General features: G+C 44.3%; 1 protein-coding gene and 1 pseudogene across 3 annotated transcripts; one reads left to right on the top strand and one right to left on the bottom strand.

The window, feature by feature from the left end:
- LOC146567570 (sialoadhesin-like) overlaps positions 1-26194 on the top strand; it is a 163886-nt pseudogene that overhangs the window by 51615 nt on the left and 86077 nt on the right.
- Positions 112-5797, bottom strand: LOC146567579 (myelin-associated glycoprotein-like). 3 transcript variants are annotated; one of them, XM_085287512.1, is made up of 8 exons: positions 5667-5797; positions 5298-5363; positions 4737-5120; positions 1793-2098; positions 1580-1673; positions 1413-1456; positions 1168-1243; positions 112-1033 (listed from the first exon to the last, which is right to left on the bottom strand). In XM_085287512.1, exons 1-8 carry the CDS (start codon positions 5710-5712, stop codon positions 913-915), a joined length of 1137 nt encoding a protein of 378 aa, XP_085143638.1. In that variant the 5' UTR covers positions 5713-5797; the 3' UTR covers positions 112-912. The 3 variants fall into 3 exon arrangements, with proteins under 3 accessions (XP_085143638.1, XP_085143636.1, XP_085143637.1); XM_085287510.1 differs by having other exon boundaries at positions 1413-1673; XM_085287511.1 differs by lacking the exon at positions 5667-5797 and adding an exon at positions 5569-5658 and having other exon boundaries at positions 1413-1673.

The raw sequence follows: 26194 nt of genomic DNA, 5'->3' as shown, positions 1-26194 counted from the left end.
CCAGAATAACAGTTTATTCGAGTTCTAATTGTGTAATTACTTTGTTTATTACAACTGTTGTAATGTTATTCAACACAACATTGAAATTCTACTATTTTTAGTCATGCTCAAAAAAAAGGATCATCAGTGTATATAACCACCTCAGCCGGCAAATCATTAAAAAAAACAATTCACTTTTGGAACGCCACAAGATTTTTCCATACTGTCAGAAAAGCTGCTATTTAGAAATGCTCACCATCACCCAGAAAGACAGTTGTTCATCTGAGATACAACAACACCTAGGTTCAATTATTATTATTAATTGATTTTATTTGAAAAGGAAAAATGCACAATATTAACACAAGTGTTGTGATTCAATGTTTTGTACCAGAGTTAGCTTAAGATTATTTGCATCTGTAGGGCCTGGCAGATTACATGCAGAAGATCATAAAAGTATTACAAAAAAGTAAAACACAACACACGTGACAAATCCACACAACCATAAACACACACACACACACACACACACACACACACACACACACACACACACACACACAAAACACATCATTATAGACATTTCATTTTGTTATTAAAACACTGTTGTCAATGACCTTGAACACAGTAGCATCTAAAAGCACAACCCTGTCTAGTTTCCTATCATCTATATTTATTAACCAGTGACCCCTTATATGTGCTGAGGCAGTTCTAGTATGAACTGGTCTAAAAGCATGCTGTCCTAATATGAATAATCTGAGTGAGACAAGCAACCAGTTAAGCTCTGGTGGTATACATTTTGAGCCAGTATGGCCATTATTTTATTTAATAATTTGACTAAAAATATTTGAACACCACACTATAAAGAAATCTACAAACATCCTAAATTCTTCTTAACCAACTCTTAAGCGTTAAAAAATAGTTTCATATTGTATTTTAAACTGGAGTTTCCCCTCCTCTTGCGACTTGCATAGACTTTAGTTGTTCAGTTGTTAAGTAAGTGTTCATTTGGCAAATTCCTATCTCTGATTTGTTGGAGCGTCTTGATCTGAAGCAGCTGAAATAAAAACAAACAAACAATAAAAAAAGCTTTAGTTTCTGTTTGGTTTGGCAGTGATGAACAATAAAGATCTATGAAATGTAGCCCACACACACTAAAAAATGAGAATATCACAGAAAGATTTGTCTCACCACTCAAAGATGGCCAGTGTGATCACAAGCACTGTGATTCCTGCAGTCTGCAGTAGAGCAAAGAGACCAATACCACCTGAATGTTCAAACAAAAGATTTTAAAGTTTGCCTTCCTGAAGAAAAGTCGAACAATCAGCAATCACAAAGATTCTTTAAGAGTGTCATAGACAAGACAACAATAATCCATAAACAGGAATGCCAAATGCCTCTTTGCATTCAGTTGAATGAATACTGGTTAACATTACCTTCAGTATTCACACAAATCTCTGCTGATGTCTGATTACCCAGCTCATTAGTGGCCACACAGTAATAAACTCCTCCATCTGTTACATTGAAGCTGTAAATCTCTCCTTCAGATACTTTTACAGCTCCATCTCTGCTCTTCTTGAACCAGGTGAAGCTGATGACTGGCGGTTTGGCTTTACTATAACAAGCTAGGTTCACCTGACTGCCTGCTGGCACTGAACCTGATGGGTTGATAAATGCTGTGGTTTCTTTGGGGAGCACTGGAAAAAAAGGGGGGAAATAGCTCTAATACAGATTCCTATTATCCATTATAAACATTTAATATTCCATTACTCATAGTTTACTCACAGGATCCATAAAAACACTATGATTGTCTTACATGAAACACTGAGAGTCTCTTCTGTCTCTGCTGTGTTGGTGTCGTTTCCTTGGTTCACAGGATATCTGGCAGAGCAGCTGATCTTCTTTCCATCATATGTGTCTGACAGAGTGATGTTCTGCTGGATTTTAGTTGTAAAGCTTCCATCTGTGTTTTCTTCTATTTTGTTGTGAGAGTCTTGTTGGAGATTCCAGGTGAGTTGAGGAGAGGAGTGTGGACAGGGAGTGAGAGCTGAGCAGGTTATAGTGACAGACTCCTTCTCCTTCAGATCACCTGGGATTGTAATATTGGGCCTCCAAGGAGAATCTGTGGTTTGAAATGATATATCTATATAAACAACACAGATCATCAAGTCACGAAGAGGTAATTTAGCTCTGGTAAGACATGTGCAGTGTTGGGAAGGTTACTTTTAAAATGTATTCCATTACAGAATACAGAATACATGCCCCAAAATGTATTCTGTAACGTATTCCGTTACGTTACTCAATGACAGTAACATATTCTGAATACTTTGGATTACTTAATATATTATCATGCTTTTTACAACAACGTGAATGTACTATTGCTGTGTGATTTATTACTATTACTGAAGGTCCGCGACTCCGAACTGTAGTAAAGGGACCTCTGACTAATACGGCGGGGTCCCTGTCGGCTCGTAGCCGAAAACTAGCTTTACTTTGTTGTGTGGGTCAACTTTTCTTGCGACAGACAGAGAGAGGCGTTGAAAGACTGCTCCAACGGAACTTATTGTTTTCGGAGGAAAACACGAACACGGTGTACAGTCGAGTCTTAATAGCTTACTTACAACTGGGCTCGTCAGGCACTCTTCTTGGCTGCAGTGGTTATTATTATATTTACATGCTTCCAGCTCCCGTTTTTGCTCGATGACAACTCGTACCTTTCCACTCCCCTTTTTCTCTCTCCCTCCTCGCGCTCACAGACCCATAATGTGTATGGCAGTCCATTCTCTCTGCAACACGGACTACACTGGCCATGATGCTACATTCTTTAGAGCTATGCTTGTAGCATTCTGCCTGTTAGCTTAGCACAACAACGAAAAGGTGCTCTCTCACCCAGGAAACACACAGTCGCAGAGAGAGAGAGAGCGTCGCCCTGTAACCATGGCAACCGTAACGCTGCCGCCTGGAACAGCAGAACGTAGCTGTCAAACAAAACCCAAACAGTCCTGACCCGCGACAAAATGAAACAGGAAAGTACCGCAGTGTAATCCATTTATTTCAACAAAGTAACTGTATTCTGAATACCACCCTTTTAAACGGTAACTGTAACGGAATACAGTTACTCATATTTTGTATTTTAAATACGTAACGGCGGTACATGTATTCCGTTACTCCCCAACACTGGACATGTGAACACTGAAGTCTGTGGGTATGAATATAACAGCAGCAGAAAAATCACAAACCTTTTTCCAAAAAAACAGAAATGCTCTAGAGAATGCAAAGGAAAAACACCATGCAATGAATTGGAAGTAATCTTTACTTTAAATACTTAAGGTTTTCTAGTTTCTTAATTTCTCTAATAATCATTAATGGCATAGGCACAGGAACACTTCTGAAAACCACTTTATTTTGCTGGCTCTATCTTTTTCACCTATCTCTATCTCCTGTTCTCCATAGGCATCCTCTCAGTCTCCATGATTGTAATAAACAATCAGTTTAAAAATTCAGCTGTCTTTTCTCCTAGACATCTCCATACCTGCACAGGTATCTGAACCGGCCACATTTCCACTCTTCATAAGTGCCCTACCAGTACAGACTACAATTGTGCTACACTCTAACCTGTTCACATGCTTAACTTTCTTTGGAGAAACATAGGTGGCACTAAATGGTCTTTTCAGCATGAAAATGTCAAACCACAGTGTCTAAACAGTGCAATAACAGAATGTCTCTGTAGCAAAAAAGTGCTTAACTGCTACAGTTTAAGCCTGTGTTGTTCTGAAACAAACCAAAAAAAACCCAAAAAAACCCAAGAATATTACTTTAAAGTAACTTTGTTTTCCTCTCGTCACATTAATTAAATAAAGGATGTAAATGTTTTGCAGATCATTTCATTCTAATTTTGTCAGGGTCCTGGGACTGGGCGACCCAGGATCCCTGGGCAGTCATGGACCTGTGTATTATTATTATTATGTATTTTTGGTGTTGTTTCCCCTTCTCTGTGCGTGTACATATGTGTGTTTCTCTGTGCTGTGTTAGTCTGTGTCCCACTCATATGTTTAGGCGAGGTATGGGTGTGTATGTCTGCGGGTGTGCCTGGAGGATGGAGCTCGGCCACCTGCAGGCCTGAGGGGTGTGGCCCTGCGGAGGGACTGGCCACACCCGAAGCCACACACCTGCCGCTGATCAGGGCTCGTCGGGGGAGCTACTTAGGAGAGTCTTGGAGCTCCCACCGACGCGGGATCATTGAGTTATCGTACCAAGTTAGTGTGTCAGCATATGTCTGTGTTGTTCGTATATGCCCGCCGAGGGTTAGTGTTGACGGCTGCCTCTATGGTTTCCCTGCAGGAGGAAGAGTGGTCCAGAAAGGCAGCACGCACGGGGTGTGCGGAAACACAACAGCGGGGAGCACGAGCACGAGCACAGACGTCGGAGGGAAGCACGCACACGGGGTTCAAGGGAGCAACGGGGAGTTATTGTGTTTACAGTTTTTCACTGTGAATAAAGAGCACTGTTTGCATCGCAGAGTCTGCGTTTTGGGTCCTCCTTTCCCCACATCCCCACGGTCTGCCAGCCAGACCGTGACAAATTTTATTTACAGCTTTTGATGGAATTATGGAAATATAAATATATGTATATTCAGCTGTCAGTCTGGATACTCATTATGATAGTATTGTTAATTTTGGTCTCCACAGACATATATGCCAGTTCATGAAGAGCGATTATTAAAATATTGAACTATAAACTAATTTGAAAAAAATCTTTACCTCTGACTGTTATTTGAAGAGGATCACAATGAGCTGTCGCCTTGAATGGTTCACTCTCTACTCTGAAGAAGTATGTGTCTGTGTATGTGGTGGTTAAATTAGTAAACAGAGTGGTGCAGTCTCTCTGACTCAGGTTCCCAGTAATACTCATTGGATAGATGTTAACTGCTCCACTACTGTTGTAGATCACATTGTTTGGATAAATGACAATTCTGGAATCCTTTTTTATCCACACTCCAAAGATTTTTCTTGTGCTCTTAAACTTCTGTTCATCTTTGAGTCTGAAGCTACATGGGATTTTCAAACAAGATCCACTCAGTGCTTCCAGCTTCTTTGGTGCAGTTATGAAGAGGTCTGCTTCATCAGGGCAGTCAGCCAAAGCATCTGTAAATACAGCATTATAGACATTTTTCCCCTCCGTTTAACAGTGTGTGCTGACATTTTTCAATCAGGGAATGAGCAGATGGCTCCATCTATAATGGTCTTTTGGCATAATTCTAAATTAATGTAGAGTATAAATTACCCTTATAATATCTTTGAATAACTGAATAAACAGCTCACCTGGAACAAAGAGGACAATCAGTATCATGCCAACTTTCACCATGTTCATAGACAGAATCTTGTTCCCTGGGTTGGCAGAAAACTTGTTAATTTAATAATATAACTACAAAAAACTATAAATAAAAATGAAACTATAATAACTCGTGTTTTCGTGACTACAAGTAAAGCACTAGTAAACACAATAATATCTGTCAGTACGGTAAAAGAAAAACAACAGAATAAGTTTCAGTATCACAAAACTAAGAAATAAAAGCACAAAATATTTTCTTACCCAACGAGTTCATGTCAGGTCTTTTTTAGCAGAATTCTAATAACCCAACTGAACTACTTTTTGTCATGTCAGAAATGAGGAAGTATAAAGATACTCACTGACAACAAGTGTGAAACAGTCAGTATTATGCTTCCTGCTTAACATGCAAAAGAGGAAGTCAGAGTCTAAAATGACTTGTCCACCCTGCAAGACATCTTAGACTCCTTAAATGCCCTTAAGTTAAACCTGGTGCAGCGGGAATTATAATTACAGCAGACCTGCTGGAGCGGTATTTGAAGATGCTGCAGCATAAAACCAAGGTGCAGAGAGCCCTGTTACAGGTTGTGACTGAATTAAAATGTATGTTGCTATCTTCTTTCGGAGCTGCCAGCAACACGCCTCCCCGCTGCTGCCTGCCCTCTTCCCTCCTCCCCTCCTCTTCTGCCTCACAAGCACCCTGTGCCTGCTCCAGACAAGTTTTCTGAAGAGCTGGACAAGAGCGGAGGATTTCTGACACAATGTGCTCTCATTTTCAGGCAGAGGCTCCGAGGAGCCTTTTTGAACAGCCTGAAATGTGAGTTGGCCATAAAGGACTTACCAAAATAATTAGATGAATGAACTAATATGTGAACTAATATGTGTATTAGGTTAGATGAGCCCAGACCAATGGATGCCCTTTTTAACTGTATTTTAGATATAAGATCTTGGATGGCAGAAAACTTTTTACAACTTAACCAGGACAAAACTGAAGTTTTAATCGTCGGTCCTGAGGCTCAGAGAGAGAAACTCTTGTCTAAATTAGAGTCATTTTCACTATGTCCTTCACTACAAGTGAAAAACCTGGGTGTTATTTTTGACTCTGAGCTTGGTTTTATCCCACATATTAAACATGTGACCAAAATTGGATTTTATCATCTAAAAAATATAGCCAGAGTCCTCCCTATTCTCTCTCAGGCCAACACGGAGATGCTGATGCATGCTTTTATTACCAGTCGCATTGATTACTGTAATGCCCTGCTCTCTGGTCTTCCTAAGAAGAATATTTCAACTTTACAACTTTTGCAAAACTCGGCAGCTCGTGTGCTGACGAAGACCAGAGGGCGGGCCCACATTACACCGGTTTTAGAATCGCTGCATTGGCTCCCCGTGTGTTTCAGGATCGATTTAAAAGTTCTTTTATTGGTTTTTAAATGTCTTAATGGTCTTGGGCCTTCTTATCTCTCAGATCTGCTTTTACCATATGAACCCTTGCGGACCCTGAGGTCCTCTGGTACTGGCCTTTTGATTGTCCCATAAAGTCAGGACACATACTCACGGAGAGGCAGCTTTTCAGTGGTATGGTCCTCGTCTGTGGAACAGCCTGCCGGAGGAGCTCAGGGCCGCAGAGAACGTACATGTTTTTAAGAACAGGCTCAAGACCCACCTTTTTAATTTAGCTTTTACTTAGCGTTTATTTATTTTATGCTTATTTATTCTATCCTGTTATTTTATTATTAATTTAGACTTTACCTAATATTTATTGATTTTATTCTTATCCATTTTTTTATCTTCTTACTCTATTTATATTTATATTTATATTGTATCCCGTTCTTATTTATTTTATCATTTTACCCTGTGTATAGCCTATTGTGGCATATCTCCAGTGTTTCCTCGGAGGGGGCTCTCTGCACTGGGGCTGTGATTGACCATGGCTGCTGGGTCTCTGGGGGTCCTCTCAGCCTGGCTGGGGGGCTCCTTTGCCTCCCTCCTGCTGTGTGCCCAGCCTGGAGGCTTTGGTCTGTGACCGGCTCTCGGTGCAGACGGCTCCCTGTTATAGTGTTTCCTCACTTGGCTCATGTGAACCCAGCCCAATTTTTACTCTTTAAGTGTGCGTGTGTGTAGGTGGGTGGGTGGGTGGGGGGGGGGGATGGGTGTGTATTCACATCATTTATGTTAATGAGAGTGTGGGGAGTGAGTTGGAGGGTGGGGTGGGCTGCTTTTAACTATGTAAAGCACTTAGTGCTACATTTTTTGTATGAAAAGTGCTTTATAAATAAAGACTGATTGATTGATTGATGACAACATGCACAAGTATGGAGGAATGGAAGAAAGTCTGGGGGTTTTTGGGCGAAGTCTCCTCCCTGGAAGTGCAGACGGATGGAGATCACGCAGGCAGACGAGGAGGAGCCCATGCATATCAACCATCATCAAACAACATTTTACTTTCTGTTCCGTGAACTTTAGTTCTGGGTCATCAAAAGCTTCTGTGTACCACCTGTAGGGTGATCGTGGCTCAAAGAGTTGGCAGTTCGTCCTGTAACCGGAAGGTTGCTGGTTCGAGCCCCGGCTCGGACAGTCTCGGTCGTTGTGTCCTTGGGCAAGACGCTTCACCTACTGCCTACTGGTGTTGGCCAGAGGGGCCGATGGCGCGATATGGCAGCCTTGCTTCTGTCAGTCTGCCCCAGGGCAGCTTTGGCTACAACTGTAGCTGCCTCCACCAGTGTGTGAATGTGAGAGTGAATGAATAGTGGAATTGCGCTTTGAGAGCCCCGAAAAGCGCTATATAAAATGCAATCCATTATTATTATTAGGGTTTTTAGTCACACAAATCACAGAAAAATCATTGAAAAGCAAAATAGCTAAATAGTTTTAGACTATATCCCTCCTTTTGACACATGGTCCTTCCCATGTGTCACTTCACCATAACTAGGAAAATAACAAAAGTTATTCTGTTCCATTATTATTCTGTTATTTGTCAGGCAATATCAGAGCTTATCCTCTGGAGTAGCTTCGCTCCAGGCCTGTAAACCTGTGTTAGGAAATGAAATCAGTGTGGTTTTCATGTCGTCTGTTTAACTCCTTGCTCCGCCTGGAGCCTGCATTCACACCACAAAGTCAAAGTAAACTTTATTGTCATCTCCACTACATACAGTCCAGTATATAGAGAGACGAGACGACGAGCCTCCAGTTACAGCAGTGCAAGTAAACAAACAACAAATATGAGAAGAGTAAGAAAATAAATATACACTTTAGGACTCGGGGTAAAGGGATCAATAAGATTTAAACATTTATAATTTACGGTTTGATGATTTAAATTCTCACACACAACCCGTCGAAAGGTGAGGGAGACCCGCTGCTTCCAAATAGAGCACATTTCATTCATAATTATGTAAATCCAAGCCCATTATGTATTCATGATTTGAAATACACCCTCGACAAAGTGAATCTGGGAACTAAGGTGTAGGTCCATTAGGTTATGTTGTGGCGATCCTCGAGTTGGGGGATTTGTGTTCATAATGGAGTGCAAAATTAAAACCAATGGAAGATGGACAAGAAAAGTTCAGAGCCATCAGGTGCTCAGTTTAGAAAAAATAGAAAAGAAGAGGAGAAGAAACGAGCAAAAGATACAGGTAAGCAGATGTGTCATTGGATAATGGCAGGTCATCCTAAAACAATTAGAATCAGATACTTTATTAATCCCTAAGGAAATTATGTGGGTTACAGTTGCTCCAAGAAGAAATGGTAAAAAATAGCAACAGTAACAGACTAAACTCCAAACAATTCATTATGTTACAGATTTTAATATTAATTAGTCATTGTTAATTGTTGATTTGTCCTGTTCTCATTGTATGATGAATTATGATGGCTGTTTGGTAGCTGTTTGCATGCATACTCCCTCTCTCTTCATATGTGTGTGCGCGCACCAAACAAGCTAGGACCGCCACTGATAGTGACAGACTCCTTCTCCTTCAGATCACCTGCGATTGTAATATTGGGCCCCCAAGGAGAATCTGTGGTTTCACATCACAAAGATATTAACACTACAGAGCACACTAAGGGTACAGATTGTACAGATTTTAAAGTCTTCAAACCTTATCTTGTGAACTTTTACTCTTAAATTTAGAAGTTCAGAAATTTAAGCAAGTACTCAGAATAATAACAGTGCACAAATTGAAATAAGTATAAATGTCTTCTCATTGTCCGGCTGTTACATTAATGTGAGTCCAATGTAATATTTATATAATAATTCCTCAACAATTATTGATGAAAATTAAACAATTAAGGGTGAGTTTTCAAATGAGTGTTACATTATTATGTAATCATCTTATAAAATAAATCTGAAAAATTCTTTACCTCTGACCAATGTTCCCTCTAAGCTGCGCACGTGCGCAATTGCGCACTGCTGGCACGGCCTCTGCGCACAGAAAATATGCATTGCGCACAAAAAAAAAAATCTCACCTGAATTGAAATTTAAATTAATACATTAACAATTCTGTTTTGCAGTGTTAGTCAGTAAGTGACTGGCTGCTCCTGTATGGGATTAGAACGATGCCACCTTATCCCGTAGTCCAGCCAATAATGCGATTCACATTCGTATATACGCAGATAAGCAACGTTGACAGGCTATGACAGCGTCCTTATGTGCCGACACTGGTGTTTTAGCTAGCAAAGCGGCGTGGAGCCACGTTAATGACAACGTGTACAACCATTGGAGATGTGAGCAGGACAGACGGAACAATTGACAGAAAAAGTGTGGACTTTATACCAGTTTTGATTTTGTGTTGATAGGCCACGTAAAAGTTATGATAAAAAATATATGAAATGCTTGGTTTTCTTCCTGAATACTATTGTTGTTTATATTTACTGCGGGAAGAAACGGTAAAAACGGCGTTTTATAAGGAAAATGCAAGCACTCTCCACCTGTGAGCAAAAACAAAACCAAAAACCCCCAGCCTTTCCTATTGGTCGAAAAAAGTACCATGTCGACCAATCAAAAAATGATATGGCAACGTGGCATCTAGTTGTTAAGAAACGGGGGGAAGTTTTAGGAGTGACGGCGGTGTTTTGAGATGTGAGAAATTTGAGACGTTTAGCGCAAATCTTGTGTAGTTAGTGTGTAGTGTAGTCAATAGTTTTGTTGTGTGTGTCAGAACAATGAGGCCACTGCTGATTGTTACAGGTGTTACAGGAGTGATACATCTCCTGTTGTCAGGCCTGCAGGTATCAGGCTTGTGACGCTCTCCTTTATCTCATAGTGGACAGAAATTATTTTTTGGAGTGGCACAAATAATTTGTGTGGCATCAGATTTGATGCAGAACAGCTGATTGTTCTGTAAATAGTTTGAAATGTTTGTTTAAAAGCGCATTGGCTGCATTTAAAAAAAAATAGCTGCAAAAAACTTTGCAGCTACTAGACCACATAGTCATACTCATAATACAAGTCAGAGCTTTACATATACATATATATATATATATGTATATATATGTATATATATATATTAGGGGTGCAACGATATTCGTATCGATATTGAACCGTTCGATACAGTGCTTTCGGTTCGGTACGCATATGTATCGAACAATACAACATTTGTAATTTATTTTATCAACTTTCCTTCTGACGATGCTGTCTGTGTTGAGCGCTCAGTGAATCTGCGTTCGACTACTCCGCCTAGGCTGCACTGTCGAGCGCAGATCCACTGAGTGCTCCACACAGACAGCATAGTCAGAAGGAAGAGCGCAGGGCACCTCCCCCACTCTCATTCAGATCTGGCGTTTGGAATTATTTTGGTTTTCATGTGACGTATGACCCTGAAGGTAAGCGAGTCATAGACTAAAGTAAAACAGTATGTTGGATATGCCATGCAATGCTCAATTACATGGGTGGGAACTAGTGTGTTAGCGCAGTTAGCTCGTTAACGTGTTGGCCGTCTAGCCCCATGCACGGGGCGATCGGCGGTAGCTCGTTAACGGAGATTTGCCGTGTTGTGGTGTTAAGGTCATTTCAACGAGATTAACCTGAAAGCACTAGTGGGAACACAACGAATATGACTGCACATTTACGCCGACATCATCCTAGTGCAAAGACAAAAACAACAAGCATGCTACTAACTTTAGCCGAGTCATTTAGACAGCTGTTAGCACATGATTCTCCTTATGCTGCTGAGAATATAGCCCAGAAGAAGCGGATAGTATAGCTTTTATTTTGGAAAGAGACATTTCTCTGTAATAAACTCTTTTCCAAAGATGAGTGATTCCTCAATCAGATACAGGGCTTGCAATATCGCTAGCCCGACGTCCCGGAGCTAGCGATTTTTTCAGTCGGGCTACCAAAATCTATCTCTTCCCTGCCCGTTGGGCTATTGTAGGAAGGAAAAATATATGTCAATGCTTTTGCATTCTTTCAGAAATGTAGCTGGGTAATTATGTCATTGGCATCGGTGAGCCACTGTCAATATGTGACATATTGAAATCGCGTTTGAATTTGCGCTTGTTTTTTTGCTTTCACTTTGCAATCGTGCGAACTGTGTATAGAGAGCGACAGCACTGATCTGTGAGTGATGATAATTTGCGCACCAATTCCTCTGACATCGTCTTATTAATCGTTAGCTTATATGCAAACATGACAAGTGAAATCTCCCGCAGCAAGCTTAAACATGTGAGAGGTTGATCGCGCAGAGAATCGCTGAGCTTATGTGAGTGCGCGTGTAAAATCAGCAGTATATATATTTTAGTTCTGCTGAGCCAAATAAGACAGGTCAGGGTGAAGAAGTGACAGCCAAAGAAAAGCTTACCATAAAACGGAGAAGTTATGACAAATCAGACTATAAGATGGTGGCGTGACCACAGTGCACATGTCTGATGTGTCATGATCCGGAGTCTGCGACTCCGTGTTTGTTTAGTTTATTAGTATTCTGTGGTTTTGGTTACCTTGGGTGTTTATACTCTTCTGTTTCATGGTTCATGTTCCTATGTTCTGTGTCCCCCAGTCTGTGTTAAGTTGGTGTGTTATGTCATTGCGTGTATGTTTTTCCTGTTTTATTGTGAAGGTCTGCGTCTTATGTGAGTGTTTCAGTTTGTCTCCCTACTCTCGTCACGTGATCACTCCCAGCTGTGTTCCCACCTGTATGTAATCTCCCTGTGTTCTCTGAGTGTATTTAAGTTGTGTCTTCTGTCATAGTAATTGCTGGTTCGTCTGTGTTGTTTCCCCTCGGTCTCCCTGCGTCTTCCCGTATGTATTTCTCCGGACCTCCCTGCATCCTTGTTTCTGGTTTGTCTTATTAGTTTACCCAGTTTAGGTTTCCAGTTTCATGTTTTGTCGCCACCGTTGTTTGTACTTACCCACCTCTGTGAATCAACACTCACCTGCACCAGAGCTGCCGCCTTTTAGTCCCTTTCTACAATTCCACACGGCTTGCCCCGGCAATCCGTGACAGTACGAACCAGCCACCATGGACCCAGCGGCAGTAAATCCGTCCGAGGAGCTCCGGGACGACGTTACATATAACGTGGAGATTCTCCTCGGGCTGTGGCTTGAGGACCCTCCAGAGGAGCTTCGCCGCGCCGTGGAAAGTCGGCTACAACGGCTCTTTTCCGGCCTGCCATGGCTTCTAACTTCGCTTCCTCCGACCGTGCAGGCTTTTCTCCGGCACACACCCCACCTTCTCTCAGCCACTCCTGCCTCGCTGACCTACTTGCTAAAGACTTTCTTGCTTTAATGGACTCTTTTAACCTATTCTTTAATGGACCTCCTTCAGTGGGTAAATGAACCAACCCACGTTAAAGGCCATATTTTGGACTTGGTCTTTACATATGGCCTGGATATCTGTATTAAGGATATAAATGACGCTGGGATTTCAGATCATTTTCCTATTTCCTTTGATATTGGCTTATCTGCCGCTGGACCGCAGTCTGGAGCTCTTTCTCTGTCATGACGCTGTGCCTTCTCGGCTGACTCTGTATGGCTACAAGTGTTTTTGTTGTGCTGCATCTCTCTCTCTCCCCTCCCGCGCACTGCGCTCTACCGGGGCGGAGTCGTGACGGCTCCAGCCCCTGGCTCGGACACCTGCAAGCAATCATCTCACCCACTTCTTAAGGCGGCTGCTGAGAGTGCTTCCTCACTGGATTATTGTGTAACACTCGTCAGTGTCATCACCTATCTGAGCCGTTTTTCGAGTTTCTGTCGTGCCACTACTTACCTGCCTTTCCTCTCTGTGCCAGAATTCTCGCCAGCCTGAGGACCGCCGTTGGTGAGCTAAAGCCGGAGTCCGAGCTACCTGAGCTTCAGTGGATTTTGTACCTAGCCCTCTTCTTCCCGTGCCTGTGTTCCCCGGAGACCCTCTTCCTGTGCCCCCTCACCCGTATATGTTCGCACCTGGTGTCTGTGTGTGTAAATAAATCACGAACTTAAGTGACGGTCTGCCTCCGAGTCCCTCCTGAGCCTGACAGAATAATCCAGCCACCGCTATGGACTCAGCAGGCCCAGCCTCGGCAGCGACAGCCCCCATGTCTCTGGAGGAGCTTCTGCACCGACACGAACAAATGCTGGTGAAGCTCAGCGGAGACGTGGCGTCTCTAACGCAGGCCTTCGCCCAACGGATTCCGCTGGCCGAGGACCAGCCTCCCGCGGCCCCTCCCCAGGTAACGCACGCTCCTGCCGTCACTACAACAGCCACAGCTACCCAGGCTGCTAGCGCGGTAGCGTCAGTAGCCTCCGCGGTTTCGCTGGATAAGCTTTTGCCTTCACCTGAGGCTTTTTCTGGGGAGATGGGAAAATGTGCGGGATTTTTGTTGCAGTGTTCTATGCACTTTCAATTACTGCCCCATGTGTTTGTTTCTGACGGGGTTAAGATCGCTTACGTCACCCAGCTACTACGTGATCGAGCCCTGGCCTGGGCCCAGGCCCAGCTGCAGGCTTGCCCCGGAATGTCTTATGACGACTTCCTGTCGCGCTTCAAGTCGGTGTTTGATAAAGGCTCTAGTACGGAGGCAGCTGGCTATCGTTTGATTAATCTGAAGCAAGGTAGGCGAAGCATGGCTGACTTTTCTGTTGATTTCTGGACCCTAGCTGGACAGACCAAATGGGGACCTGAGGCTCTGAAGACCACTCTGTTAAATAATATCTGCGAAGAGCTCAAGGATGAGATAATGATGCGGGAGCTTCCTGCCTCTCTGAATGCATTAATGTCCCTGTGTATTCAGGTGGATGATCGCCTGCGGGCGCGCCAGAGCTCACGAAGGCGGCAGTTTCGCGAGCCTCTGGCTTCTCGGGAGCCCCAACCCGACACAAGGGAGGCTGGAGCGTTTGGAATGGAGGAGGAGGTACCCATGCAGCTGGGACGTTCTCGACTCACTCCTGCGGAGCGACAACGCCGGTTTTCCGCGGGTGAGTGTTTGTATTGCGGTCGCAAGGGGCATTACATCTCTGCCTGCCCAGCGCTGGCAAAAGGGGGCGCCCGCCAGTAATTGAGAGGGTACTGGTGGGCGACCTGTCCAGCAACAAGCCTCTTCCCCGTCTCTTGCTGCCTGCAAAACTCACCCTCCGGTCGTTGTCCCATTCCCTCTCTGTGTTAATTGACTCTGGTGCAGAACAGAATTTCATTGATGCGTCGCTAGTCTCCAAGCTCAACATTGGCACACAGCCACTGCCTCATCCTCTCCGCGTGTCCGCCCTGTCCGGTCACCGGTTGCCTGACATAACACACGTCACCCTACCCGTCACACTCACTCTCTCCGGTAACCACGTTGAGAACGTTTGTTTCTGTGTGTTTAAGGCTCCAGTAACCCCGCTTGTACTAGGTTATCCATGGCTTTCACAACACAACCCACACATCGACTGGAGGAAAGAGCAAGTTATGGGGTGGGGTGTGGGCTGCCACATGACCTGCCTTCGGGCCGCCACGCCATCTGCTCCCTCTTCCCCCCCCGGGAAGCCTTCAAAGTCACTGGAGCTGTCTTCGGTTCCCTCCGTCTATCATGACCTCGCAGCAGTTTTTAGTAAGGATGAGGCGGGCTCGCTTCCACCACACCGGCCCTATGACTGTGCCATTGATCTTCTCCCTGGGGCGCCTCTCCCCTCTGGCCGCCTCTACAGCCTCACACAGCCCGAAAGGGAAACCATGGAGAGATACGTCAACGACTCTCTGGCTGCTGGGTTAATTCGCCCGTCATCCTCCCCCGTGGGGGCAGGATTCTTCTTTGTTGCAAAAAAAGACAAGACGCTCCGGCCATGTATTGATTACCGCGGCCTCAACCAGATCACTGTAAAGAACAAGTACCCTCTTCCCCTCCTTAATTCTGCTTTCGAACTACTCCAGGGGGCCACGGTGTTCAGCAAACTAGACCTACGAAACGCTTACCACCTGGTGAGAATCCGGGAAGGAGATGAGTGGAAGACCGCTTTCAACACGCATATTGGACACTATGAGTATCTCGTCATGCCCTTTGGCTTAACCAATGCGCCCGCGGTCTTCCAGGCCCTTGTTAACGATGTTCTGAGGGATTTTATTAATCGATGTGCTTTTGTGTACCTTGATGATATTCTCATTTTCTCCCAGGCGGAGCACAAGAGTCACGTGAGGCAGGTCCTGCAGCGCCTCCTGGAGAACCGGTTGTTCGTGAAAGCGGAGAAATGTGAATTTCACGTTGATACGGTGGCCTTCCTTGGCTATATCATCTCTCGGGGGGATCTCAAACCTGACCCCGAGAAGGTCCGGGCCGTGGTGGACTGGCCTCAACCGCCGAACCGCCAGCAACTCCGATGGTTCCTAGGATTTGCCAACTTCCACCGACGCTTCATAAAGGACTACAGTAAGATTGCCTCACCTCTCACTGTACTTACCTCTCCCAAAGTTCCTTTTCAGTGGGACCTCTCTGCTCAGGAGGCCTTTTCCCTACTGAAGGACAAGTTCACTACCGCCCCCATCCTCCGTCAGCCCAACCTCAGGCAACCGTTCGTGGTGGAGGTGGATGCTTCGGACTCTGGAGTGGGAGCAGTTCTGTCGCAACGATTTGAAGGTACGCTCCATCCCTGTGCATTCTTTTCTCGTCGTCTCTCACCCGCAGAACAGAACTACGGCATCGGTGATCGGGAGCTGCTAGCGGTCAAACTGGCCCTGGAGGAGTGGAGGCACTGGCTTGAGGGCGCGGAACACCCGTTCATCGTGTGGACCGACCATAAGAACCTTGAGTACATCCGGTCCACCAAACGCCTAAATTCACGACAAGCCAGGTGGGCCCTCTTCTTCACAAGATTCAATTTCTCCATCACTTACAGACCAGGGTCGCGCAACGTGAAGCCCGATGCACTCTCCCGTCAGTTTTCCAGTGCGGAAGGAGACTCCGATCCAGAACCGATTCTTCCAGCTACCTGTGTTATTGGAGCTGTCACATGGGAGATCGAAGCTCTCGTGCGCGAGGCCCAGGATACTGACCCCGACCCGGGGACGGGCCCCCCTGGTCGGTTGTTTGTCCCTGCTGCTGTCCGACCTCAGGTACTACACTGGGGCCACACTGCCCGGTTCACCTGTCATCCCGGAGCCCGCCGCACCATCACCTTCCTCCAGCGGTTTTTCTGGTGGCCCTCCTTGGACAAGGACGCCAGGGAGTACGTCATGGCGTGCACCACATGTGCCCAGAACAAACGTCCCAACCGACCACCCGCCGGGCTTCTTCAACCGCTCCCCACGCCAGGACGGCCCTGGTCTCACATAGCGCTGGACTTCGTTACGGGACTCCCACCGTCATCCGGTAACACCACCATCCTCACTATTGTTGATCGTTTTTCTAAGTCGGCTCATTTCATCGCCCTCCCGAAGCTCCCTACAGCCCTGGAGACCGCCCAGCTGCTCACCACCCACGTCTTCCGGCTTCATGGCATTCCGATGGACATCGTTTCCGACCGGGGACCCCAATTTACCTCTCGGGTTTGGAAGGAGTTCTGCATGCTGCTCGGCGCCGCGGTCAGCCTCTCTTCGGGCTTCCACCCTCAGAGCAATGGACAGGCCGAGCGTACCAACCAAGAGCTCGAAGCGCCACTCCGCTGTGTCGTCTCTCTCAACCAGACCACTTGGAGCGAGCAGCTCCCCTGGATTGAGTACGCCCACAACTGCCTGACCTCTTCAGCCACTGGACTGTCGCCGTTCGAAGCCTCATTAGGCTACCAACCACCCCTGTTCCCGGCCGTGGAAGGTGAGCATACCGTTCCATCAGTGCAACATCACTTCCGCAGGTGCCGCCGGGCCTGGCGGTCCACCCGAGCCGCTCTGCTGCGGACGGCGGAGCGCAATAAGGAGATCGCCGACCGCCACCGGATCCCTGCGCCTGCCTATACAGTGGGGCAACAGGTATGGCTCTCCTCACGCTTTGTTCCCCTTCGTGCCGAGTCGAAGAAGCTTTCCCCGGCTTTCATCGGTCCGTTCGAGATTGAGGCCCTGGTCAATCCGGTATCCATCCGTCTGAAGCTGCCTCGCAATATGCGTATCCATAATGTTTTCCATGTCTCCCAGGTCAAGCCCGTGCTCTCCAGCCCGTTGTGCCCTCCTTCCGGGCCCCCTCCGCCCGCCCGGCTCATGGATGGGCAGGAAGTGTTTGGCATCACCCGCATTATGGACTCTCGGCGGCGGGGGAGGGGCGTTCAGTACCTGGTGGACTGGGAGGGCTACGGGCCAGAGGAACGTTCCTGGGTGCCCCGGTCGGCGGTTCTGGCTCCTGGTCTGCTCCGCGAGTTTCACCGGCGGCATCCGGGTAAGCCGGGTGGGTTGCCGAGGGGCTCCCATTGAGGGAACTTAAGTGACGGTCTGCCTCCGAGTCCCTCCTGAGCCTGACATTCTCGTCCGCTACGCGTAGGGTTGCCAACCGTCCCTTAAAATACGGAATCGTCCCGTATTTAGAAACAAAAGTACACGTCCTGTATTGAGCTAATAAGGGACGCACTTTGTCCCGTAATACAGGGAGAATCACAAAAAGTCTAAAATTTTAATGGATTTAACGCTTTGTTTGAAAACATAATTCCCAGCCCCTCTCCTGCTCTGATACCAATGAGCTGACAGCACACTTAGCACGAGTATAACAATTCAGATTACCGCTTATCTAATTGGTCGAGGAAAGGTCGCGTGCGGAGAAGATACCGGAAGACAACAGATGATCAGCATGGCCAACAGAGAGACAAACACTGACACTGCGGCGCGACTCTGGGACGACAGTACACCTTTGAACAACAGTGCTTGTTCCCCTCCTAGAAAGAAAAAAAAAAGGTTGCAAAAATACAGGGAGGAATGGGAAAATGAAAACAACTGGCTGGGAAAAGTGCGCGATAACACGTATAAAGCGCACTGCACATTGTGCCGGCGCACTTTTTCCATTTGCCATGGTGGACTGACTGACGTTAAGCAGCATGCTTCTACACAGCAAATCCAGCATGTCCAAATTAACACTGTCGGATTTGATTTCAACACTATTAAAGTGTCTATATGGGTCCACACCAGAGAGTGTTAATTTAACTCTTTTTGGAGAGTTGGTACGTTAACTCTGATTTAGTGTTAAACACCAAATCTGTCTGGAGTTGATAATTTAACACTGGGTGTTAAGAGTTTATATATTAACCAGAGGTGTGGACTCGAGTCACATGACTTGGACTCGAGTCAGACTCGAGTCATTAATTTTATGACTTCAGACTTGACTTGAAAAAATGTTCTAAGACTTGTGACTTGACTTGGACTTTTACACCAATGACTTGGGACTTGAATTGGACTTGAACTGGTTTACTTGAAAAGACTTGATATTTTACCCCAAATATAAAATTTAACATGCATATTATATAGAGATTGAAAATGTGACGTCATTCACGGGTAGAACCGCAAAGGATTCTGGGAACTCGTGGCAAGCGGTACTAGCGCACGCAGGCTTTCAATTAAAATCAGTTATACAGCGATAAAAAAGAAACACAAAAATGTCAAGAAGCCGTTGTATTATTAACTGCAATAGCCGGTCGCATGACAGCCACGGGAAGCCGACGGGTAAAGAGATCGGTTGTTATCGGATTACGTCGTTGAAGAGAAATTGTTCAAGCCATGTTTCCGAAGTAACAAAGACGCGACGGATGGCCTGGATTGCAGCCATTCAAAGACCAAATATAACGTCCCAGAACCCTCCAGCTCACAGGTTAGTCTGCTCCAAGCATTTACACGAAGGTCAGTGTTTTTTAGTAGTTAATACGTCATTTTCATAACATAATTAGTGATATAGGTTACAAGCAAGTCTGGCGCTGAACAGAAATTGTCGCGCTATGCTCCTTTATTTATTGTGCATAAATAGTGAATTGTCCTGACACAATATTGCGTTTCGCTTCTGTTATTATGGTACACTGACAAAAACATATACTTTTATTCACAGGATAAAACAGGTTTTTTGTATCACTAATTGTCCAGTACGATTACAGCATACAATATTATTGTCACTGCTACATTTCTGTGATGCTACCAGAAATTATTTCCACTACTAATTAATTACCGTTGAGCTCAAAGGTCCTATTAATAAACGGTTAAGGAATGTGTATTTATGACGACAATTTGTGAGACTGGTAAACTTATGATACGTACGATGGTCTTTCGTTCTACACGGTGCATTTCAAGGTCCTGCACCCATCCGTCGGTAAACTGTACCTGGGCTTGTTGCAGTGACCTGAAGTTACTAAACTTCATGAGTGTATGCACTCACTCCAAGAACCGTATGATTATAAATATGCATATAAATATGCTACAATGAGATAGCTGACTTCATCTAACTAGCAAATGTTGTCCAGGCTACGTTGGTGATACAGTTTTTTTAATGTGTATGATATTTTTGTCATGCGATTTTAAAGCTGGTCCTACAACCGCATCCAAGAATAACATGCAGCTTATCTCAGAACCGTCGGTGAAAATTATTCTTGGAGCTAGGTTTAATTGAGCTGCATTTTAAAGAGGTGCAATTTCACAATTTGTGTATATTTTCTAAGTTCACTATTTTGTCATGTGTTGAGAAAAACACAGATTTTAAAATTACATGGTCTAATATTTACATTTAGCATAACTGCAACATTATTTTTTCGTTTTTTTTTTTTTAAAGACTCGAAAGGACTTGAAATTCAAAGTTTCAGACTTGTGACTTGACTCGGACTTTTACACCAGTGACTTGAGACTCGACTCTGACTTGCCTGACATTACTTGAGACTTGACTTGAGACTTGAGGATAAAGACTTGAGACTTACTTGAGACTTGCAAAACAATGACTTGGTCCCACCTCTGATATTAACTCTCAAAGAGTATTTTAGTTTAACTACGTAAGAGTTATCTTCTAATTCATTCGAAAAAGCGGGAATTTTACTGTTCTGAACTTCTAGAAATTTCTTTTGGAAATAAACATTTACTAAAAAGATGCAATGGTTTTTGAAAAACATTTATTCTGAACTGTGCACCACAATTTCAAAACATTTTCTGAAAGATGTAACAGTATACATGTTCTCACTTTCATTAGAATTTTGTTTATCAAAAGGTCTGACATGGTAAATGCAAATAACAGCATTCTCATCACTTATTTCTTCAATACAATATGCATGTCCTTCATTCATCCCTTTGTGGAACTTCAACGCACTTCTGCTCTCCCCCATATTCCATCTTCACAAGCATATCCTGTGCGGAGATTGAATAAAAATTAGTTGACACTAACTAACGGCACAAATAATCCAGTAAACAATTGCAGCACAGTAAAAAAAAAAAAAAAGGAATCCTCTTTGAGCCATTACTTGTGTAAAGTATTTTCCCAAAAGAAGACACAGGCAACAGGTAATACTGAACTAAATGTAAAACCTCAACCTTTTTCATTTTTACCTAAACCGTGTGCACAAAACTCTGGAGGGATCTATGCTAACGTATAATCCAGTCAGGACGTCTGCTACTGCTGTTTGCTCGTGTGTTTTTTTTTTTTGTTTTTTTTTTGTTTTTTTTTTATGGGCGATCGTTTTCAGGCTTCAAGCAGCACCATTATATCAACATTTCACATTCTACACATTGTTTTAGGTGTATTTGACCAAAAGTTTGACTGAAAATTCACATGCAAGCTTTTTTTCAAGGCTGTGGTATTTGCCCGCAAACAATACCTTTCAGCTAGCTAAAACAGAATATTATGCTATCAGCGAGCAACATGGCTAATGCCTTTCACACAGCTTTGTCTCAACTCCAAAGAGCCACAGAAGTAAAAGCTCATAATAATAATTGAAACAATATTTGAAAAAATGACTTACCAAGCATGGCAAACAACTCGAATATGTAGAGCAAAATGTTCTGAAACGGCTTCACTTCAGCTTCGATTGGAGCCGTGCTGGGGGCGGAGTCTGTGAATTTACTCTGTTGGTGTCATAGCCCCTCTAGGAGTTCAGAGTTAAGAGGTCAAGAGTTAATGTTTCCATTGTAACACCTCCAGATTTGACATAGAAACACTCATTTTTAACACTCGATTTTAACTACTATCATTTTACACCTCAGAGTTACATTAAAAGAATGTGACTCTGCTTAGAGTAAAATTAACTCTACTTTTGCAAGAAGACTATTAACACCAAAACATTTAACACTTTTGAATTTGCTGTGTACTTGTGGGCACATGATGAATATGAGGGTCGTGAAAGAAAGAGGAACCCTTGACCAATTTGTTGTCCACCAGGCCACGGCAGAAGCAGATATGGTATGTAAACATTGTTGTTTTTTTAAACCCTCTGGTTAAGGTTAATATGGGCATGTGCAATGAATATCAGCACTGTGTGGCCAGAAGTTTGATAATATAATTTGTTTTGTGTAATAAACAAGGATAGATGATTACAACAAATAGATGACTAATACATAAAAGTAATACATAGATGAATAATGATGATGAGTTATGATGCGTAATCATGGGAACAAGCGGGTTTACAAACTGGAGCAGCTGATTAGCATTAGAAAAGCTGAAATAATACCTCAACTGAAGCCACAAAGCCCGAATAAGTTGACACAGAAGAGACTTCAGTTTCAAGGCAAGGCAGAGATCCTTCCTTCCCACAGTGATTGTGGTCTTCAACAACTCTTTGAAGACTTGATTAGTCTGAGCTGCAACAACACCTAATTTCCCTCTGGGATTAATAAAGTATTACTGAATTGAATATATATAAGAATACACATTATATTGAAAACATACATATATATGACCATACCCATTTCTTACAAGTTGCATGCGTAATTTATACTTTAAAGTCAGTTGATAAACTACACAAACTATACAGATATACTGTAATATATATATATATATATACAGTGGGGCAAAAAAGTATTTAGTCAGCCACCGATTGTGCAAGTTCCCCCACCTAAAATGATGACAGAGGTCAGTAATTTGCACCAGAGGTACACTTCAACTGTGAGAGACAGAATGTGAAAAAAAAATCCATGAATCCACATGGTAGGATTTGTAAAGAATTTATTCGTAAATTAGGGTGGAAAATAAGTATTTGGTCACCTCAAACAAGGAAAATCTCTGGCTCTCACAGACCTGTAACGTCTTCTGTAAGAAGCTTTTCTGTCCCCCACTCGTTACCTGTATGAATGGCACCTGTTTGAACTCATCATCTGTATAAAAGACACCTGTCCACAGCCTCAAACAGTCAGACTCCAAACTCCGCCATGGCCAAGACCAAAGAGCTTTCGAAGGATCTGGGGGTGGGCGTCCGGGTACACACCGGCTCACTCCTTGGCGGCCGCTTATTGGGGCTCGCTCGGGCCACTTTGGAGGTGGGGTGCCCCCGGCCTCTCGGCCTGGGGCTCGGTCACTCAGGCACAGCTGGCTGCCGGCGGAGCTCACGGGCGCGTCACTGCAACTCCCCCTGGCTTCTGTTCCGCGGCTGCTGAATGAGCTCTCATCTGGGACTCTCCTTAGCTCTTACTGGGACAGTGGCGCGGCTGCCCCTCTGTGGGTCTTCCTTGGTCTCTTGTGTTCTGGGGGCCTCTGGATGTCTGGAGTTTTGATCTCCTCCATACCTGCTTGATACCATAGAGGACAGGGCTGTGGCTCCCCACACTCTCTAGCAGATCATTACATGGAGAAACCTTTGGAATGCAAGCATGCTGATCCACACAGGTATGCACACAGGTGTACACATGGGTATTCACAGATGCGGACTACAGCTTTCTTGGCTGCTGCCTCAAAGCACACTGTGCGCTGTCTATCTTGCGTGCTGCACAATATCGTTTATTATTTAGTAACTATTGATATCTATGACTAGCTAGTTTATTGTGATGGTGCTTTTTTTTTTTTTTTTTTTTATGTTCCTCTTTGTTGTTTGCTGTCTCCCCTGTTTTTTTTGTTTTTCTTTCTCTCCATACAGGTGACCCAGGAGTTTTTTTTTTTTTTTTTTTTCTCTCTTCCCCCCCTTCTCACCGTCTCTTCTCCCCTTTGGTTTTCTTTCTTCCTCTCCCCCTCTTTCTTTCATTCTTTCCCCCTGTCCTATTAAAAAAAAAAAAAAAAAAAAAAGGATGACAAAGGATGAACTGAAGCTCCGCCATCACGTGATGTCACATGCTGCTGTTTCTGATGTCACTTCCAAAAAAAAAAAAAAAAAAAAAAAAAAAAAAAACTCCGCCATGGCCAAGACCAAAGAGCTTTCGAAGGACACCAGGAAAAGTATTGTAGACCTGCACCAGACTGGGAAGAGTGAATCTACAATAGGCAAGCAGCTTGGTGTGAAAAAATCAACTGTGGGAGCAATCATCAGAAAATGGAAGACATACAAGACCACTGATAATCTCCCTCGATCTGGGGCTCCACGCAAGATCTCATCCCGTGGGGTCAAAATGATCATGAGAACGGTGAGCAAAGATCCCAGAACCACACTGGGGGGACCTGGTGAATGACCTGCAGAGAGCTGGGACCAAAGTAACAAAGGTCACCATCAGTAACACACTACAACGGCAGGGAATCAAATCCCGCAGTGCCAGACGTGTTCCGCTGCTGAAGCCAGTGCATGTCCAGGCCCGTCTGAAGTTTGCCAGAGAGCACATGGATGATACAGCAGAGGATTGGGAGAATGTCATGTGGTCAGATGAAACCAAAGTAGACTTTTTGGTATAAACTCAACTCGTCGTGTTTGGAGGAAGAAGAATACTGAGTTGCATCCCAAGAACACCATACCTACTGTGAAGCATGGGGGTGGAAACATCATGCTATGGGGCTGTTTTTCTGCCAAGGGGACAGGACGACTGATCCGTGTTAAGGACAGAATGAATGGGGCCATGTATCGTGAGATTTTGAGCCAAAACCTCCTTCCATCAGTGAGAACTTTGAAGATGAAACGAGGCTGGGTCTTCCAACATGACAATGATCCAAAACACACCACCCGGGCAACAAAGGAGTGGCTCCGTAAGAAGCATTTGAAAGTCCTGGAGTGGCCTAGCCAGTCTCCAGACCTCAACCCCATAGAAAATCTGTGGCGGGAGTTGAAAGTCCGTGTTGCTCGGCGTCAGCCCCAAAACATCACTGCTCTCGAGAAGATCTGCATGGAGGAATGGGCCAAAATACCAGCTACTGTGTGTGCAAACCTGGTAAAGACCTATAGTAAACGTTTGACCTCTGTTATTGCCAACAAAGGTTATGTTACAAAGTATTGAGTTGTATTTTTGTTATTGACCAAATACTTATTTTCCACCCTGATTTACGAATAAATTCTTTACAAATCCTACCATGTGGATTCATGGATTTTTTTTTTCACATTCTGTCTCTCACAGTTGAAGTGTACCTCTGGTGCAAATTACTGACCTCTGTCATCATTTTAGGTGGGGGAACTTGCACAATCGGTGGCTGACTAAATACTTTTTTGCCCCACTGTATCTCTATTTTATAGGTGACTGCTGCAGAGGTGACCCATGTCTACCACACTGTAAAGCACGGTTTAAGTTATAACTCGGGTGACTGTGCACTCAAACTGACTGTACGAATGCTGAATGACTCCAGTATTGCCAAAAAGATGTCCTGTGGGAGGACTAAAGCTGAAGCAGTTGTCACAGATGTCCTGTCTCCAAAGGCAATAGAAGAGGTGATCAAAAAATTGAAAAGTGGTGCAACTCCACTCCCATTCTCTCTTCACACTGATGCTTCAAACAAGGGAAATCGGAAGATGTTTCCCTTGGCCTTGCAGTTTTTTACACCAGAGGCTGGAGTTGTCAACAAGATGTTGGATTTTGTTGAAAATTCAGATGAGTCTGCAGAGGGAATAGTAAAAATAATACAAAGCTCTCTTGAAAACGTGGGGCTATCCTTAGATCAGGTTTCTGCATTCAGTGCTGACAATGCAAATGTAAATTATGGCATCCACAACTCAGTCTTAACAAAATTGAAAGAGACCAACAGTGAGATCCTTCGTGGCAACTGCCATGCACATATTGTTCATAACACTGTGAAAAAAGCCCTGGACAAGCTCTCAGTAGATGTGGAAAATATTGTCCTGAAGATATACAGCTTCTTTTCCACCTCTGCCAAAAGGAGAGAGTCCCTGAAAGAGTTCTGTGAATTTTGTGACGTTGAATTCCATGATATCCTGCGCCATGTTGTGACGAAATGGCTGTCACTCAACCCTGCAATCACCCGCCTGCTGCAGAACTGGGACCCGCTGAAGTCATATCTCATCAGCATTGGTGAGGAATGTCCAAGGCGCCTGAAGGAATTGCTGAAGTTGACAGAAGATGCTGCTGGAGTTGAGGGAGAGGCAGACATTGTGGAAGTCTACCTCCTCTTCTGTAATAATGTCATGTGTCTGTTTGAAGAAGTGGTGAAAAAACTGGAGAAGAATGTAACCACGTCTGTTGACCTCTATTCCATCATGGAGTGTTTCCTGACAAG

Source organism: Mchenga conophoros, linkage group LG9, assembly GCF_057382185.1.
Source record: "Mchenga conophoros isolate Kocher_MC1m ecotype Shallow Benthic linkage group LG9, M_conophoros_male_GT1.1, whole genome shotgun sequence".
Taxonomy (NCBI): domain Eukaryota; kingdom Metazoa; phylum Chordata; class Actinopteri; order Cichliformes; family Cichlidae; genus Mchenga; species Mchenga conophoros.
Note: the sequence above shows the minus strand (reverse complement) of the source record. Positions and strands in the feature narration are given on the sequence as shown.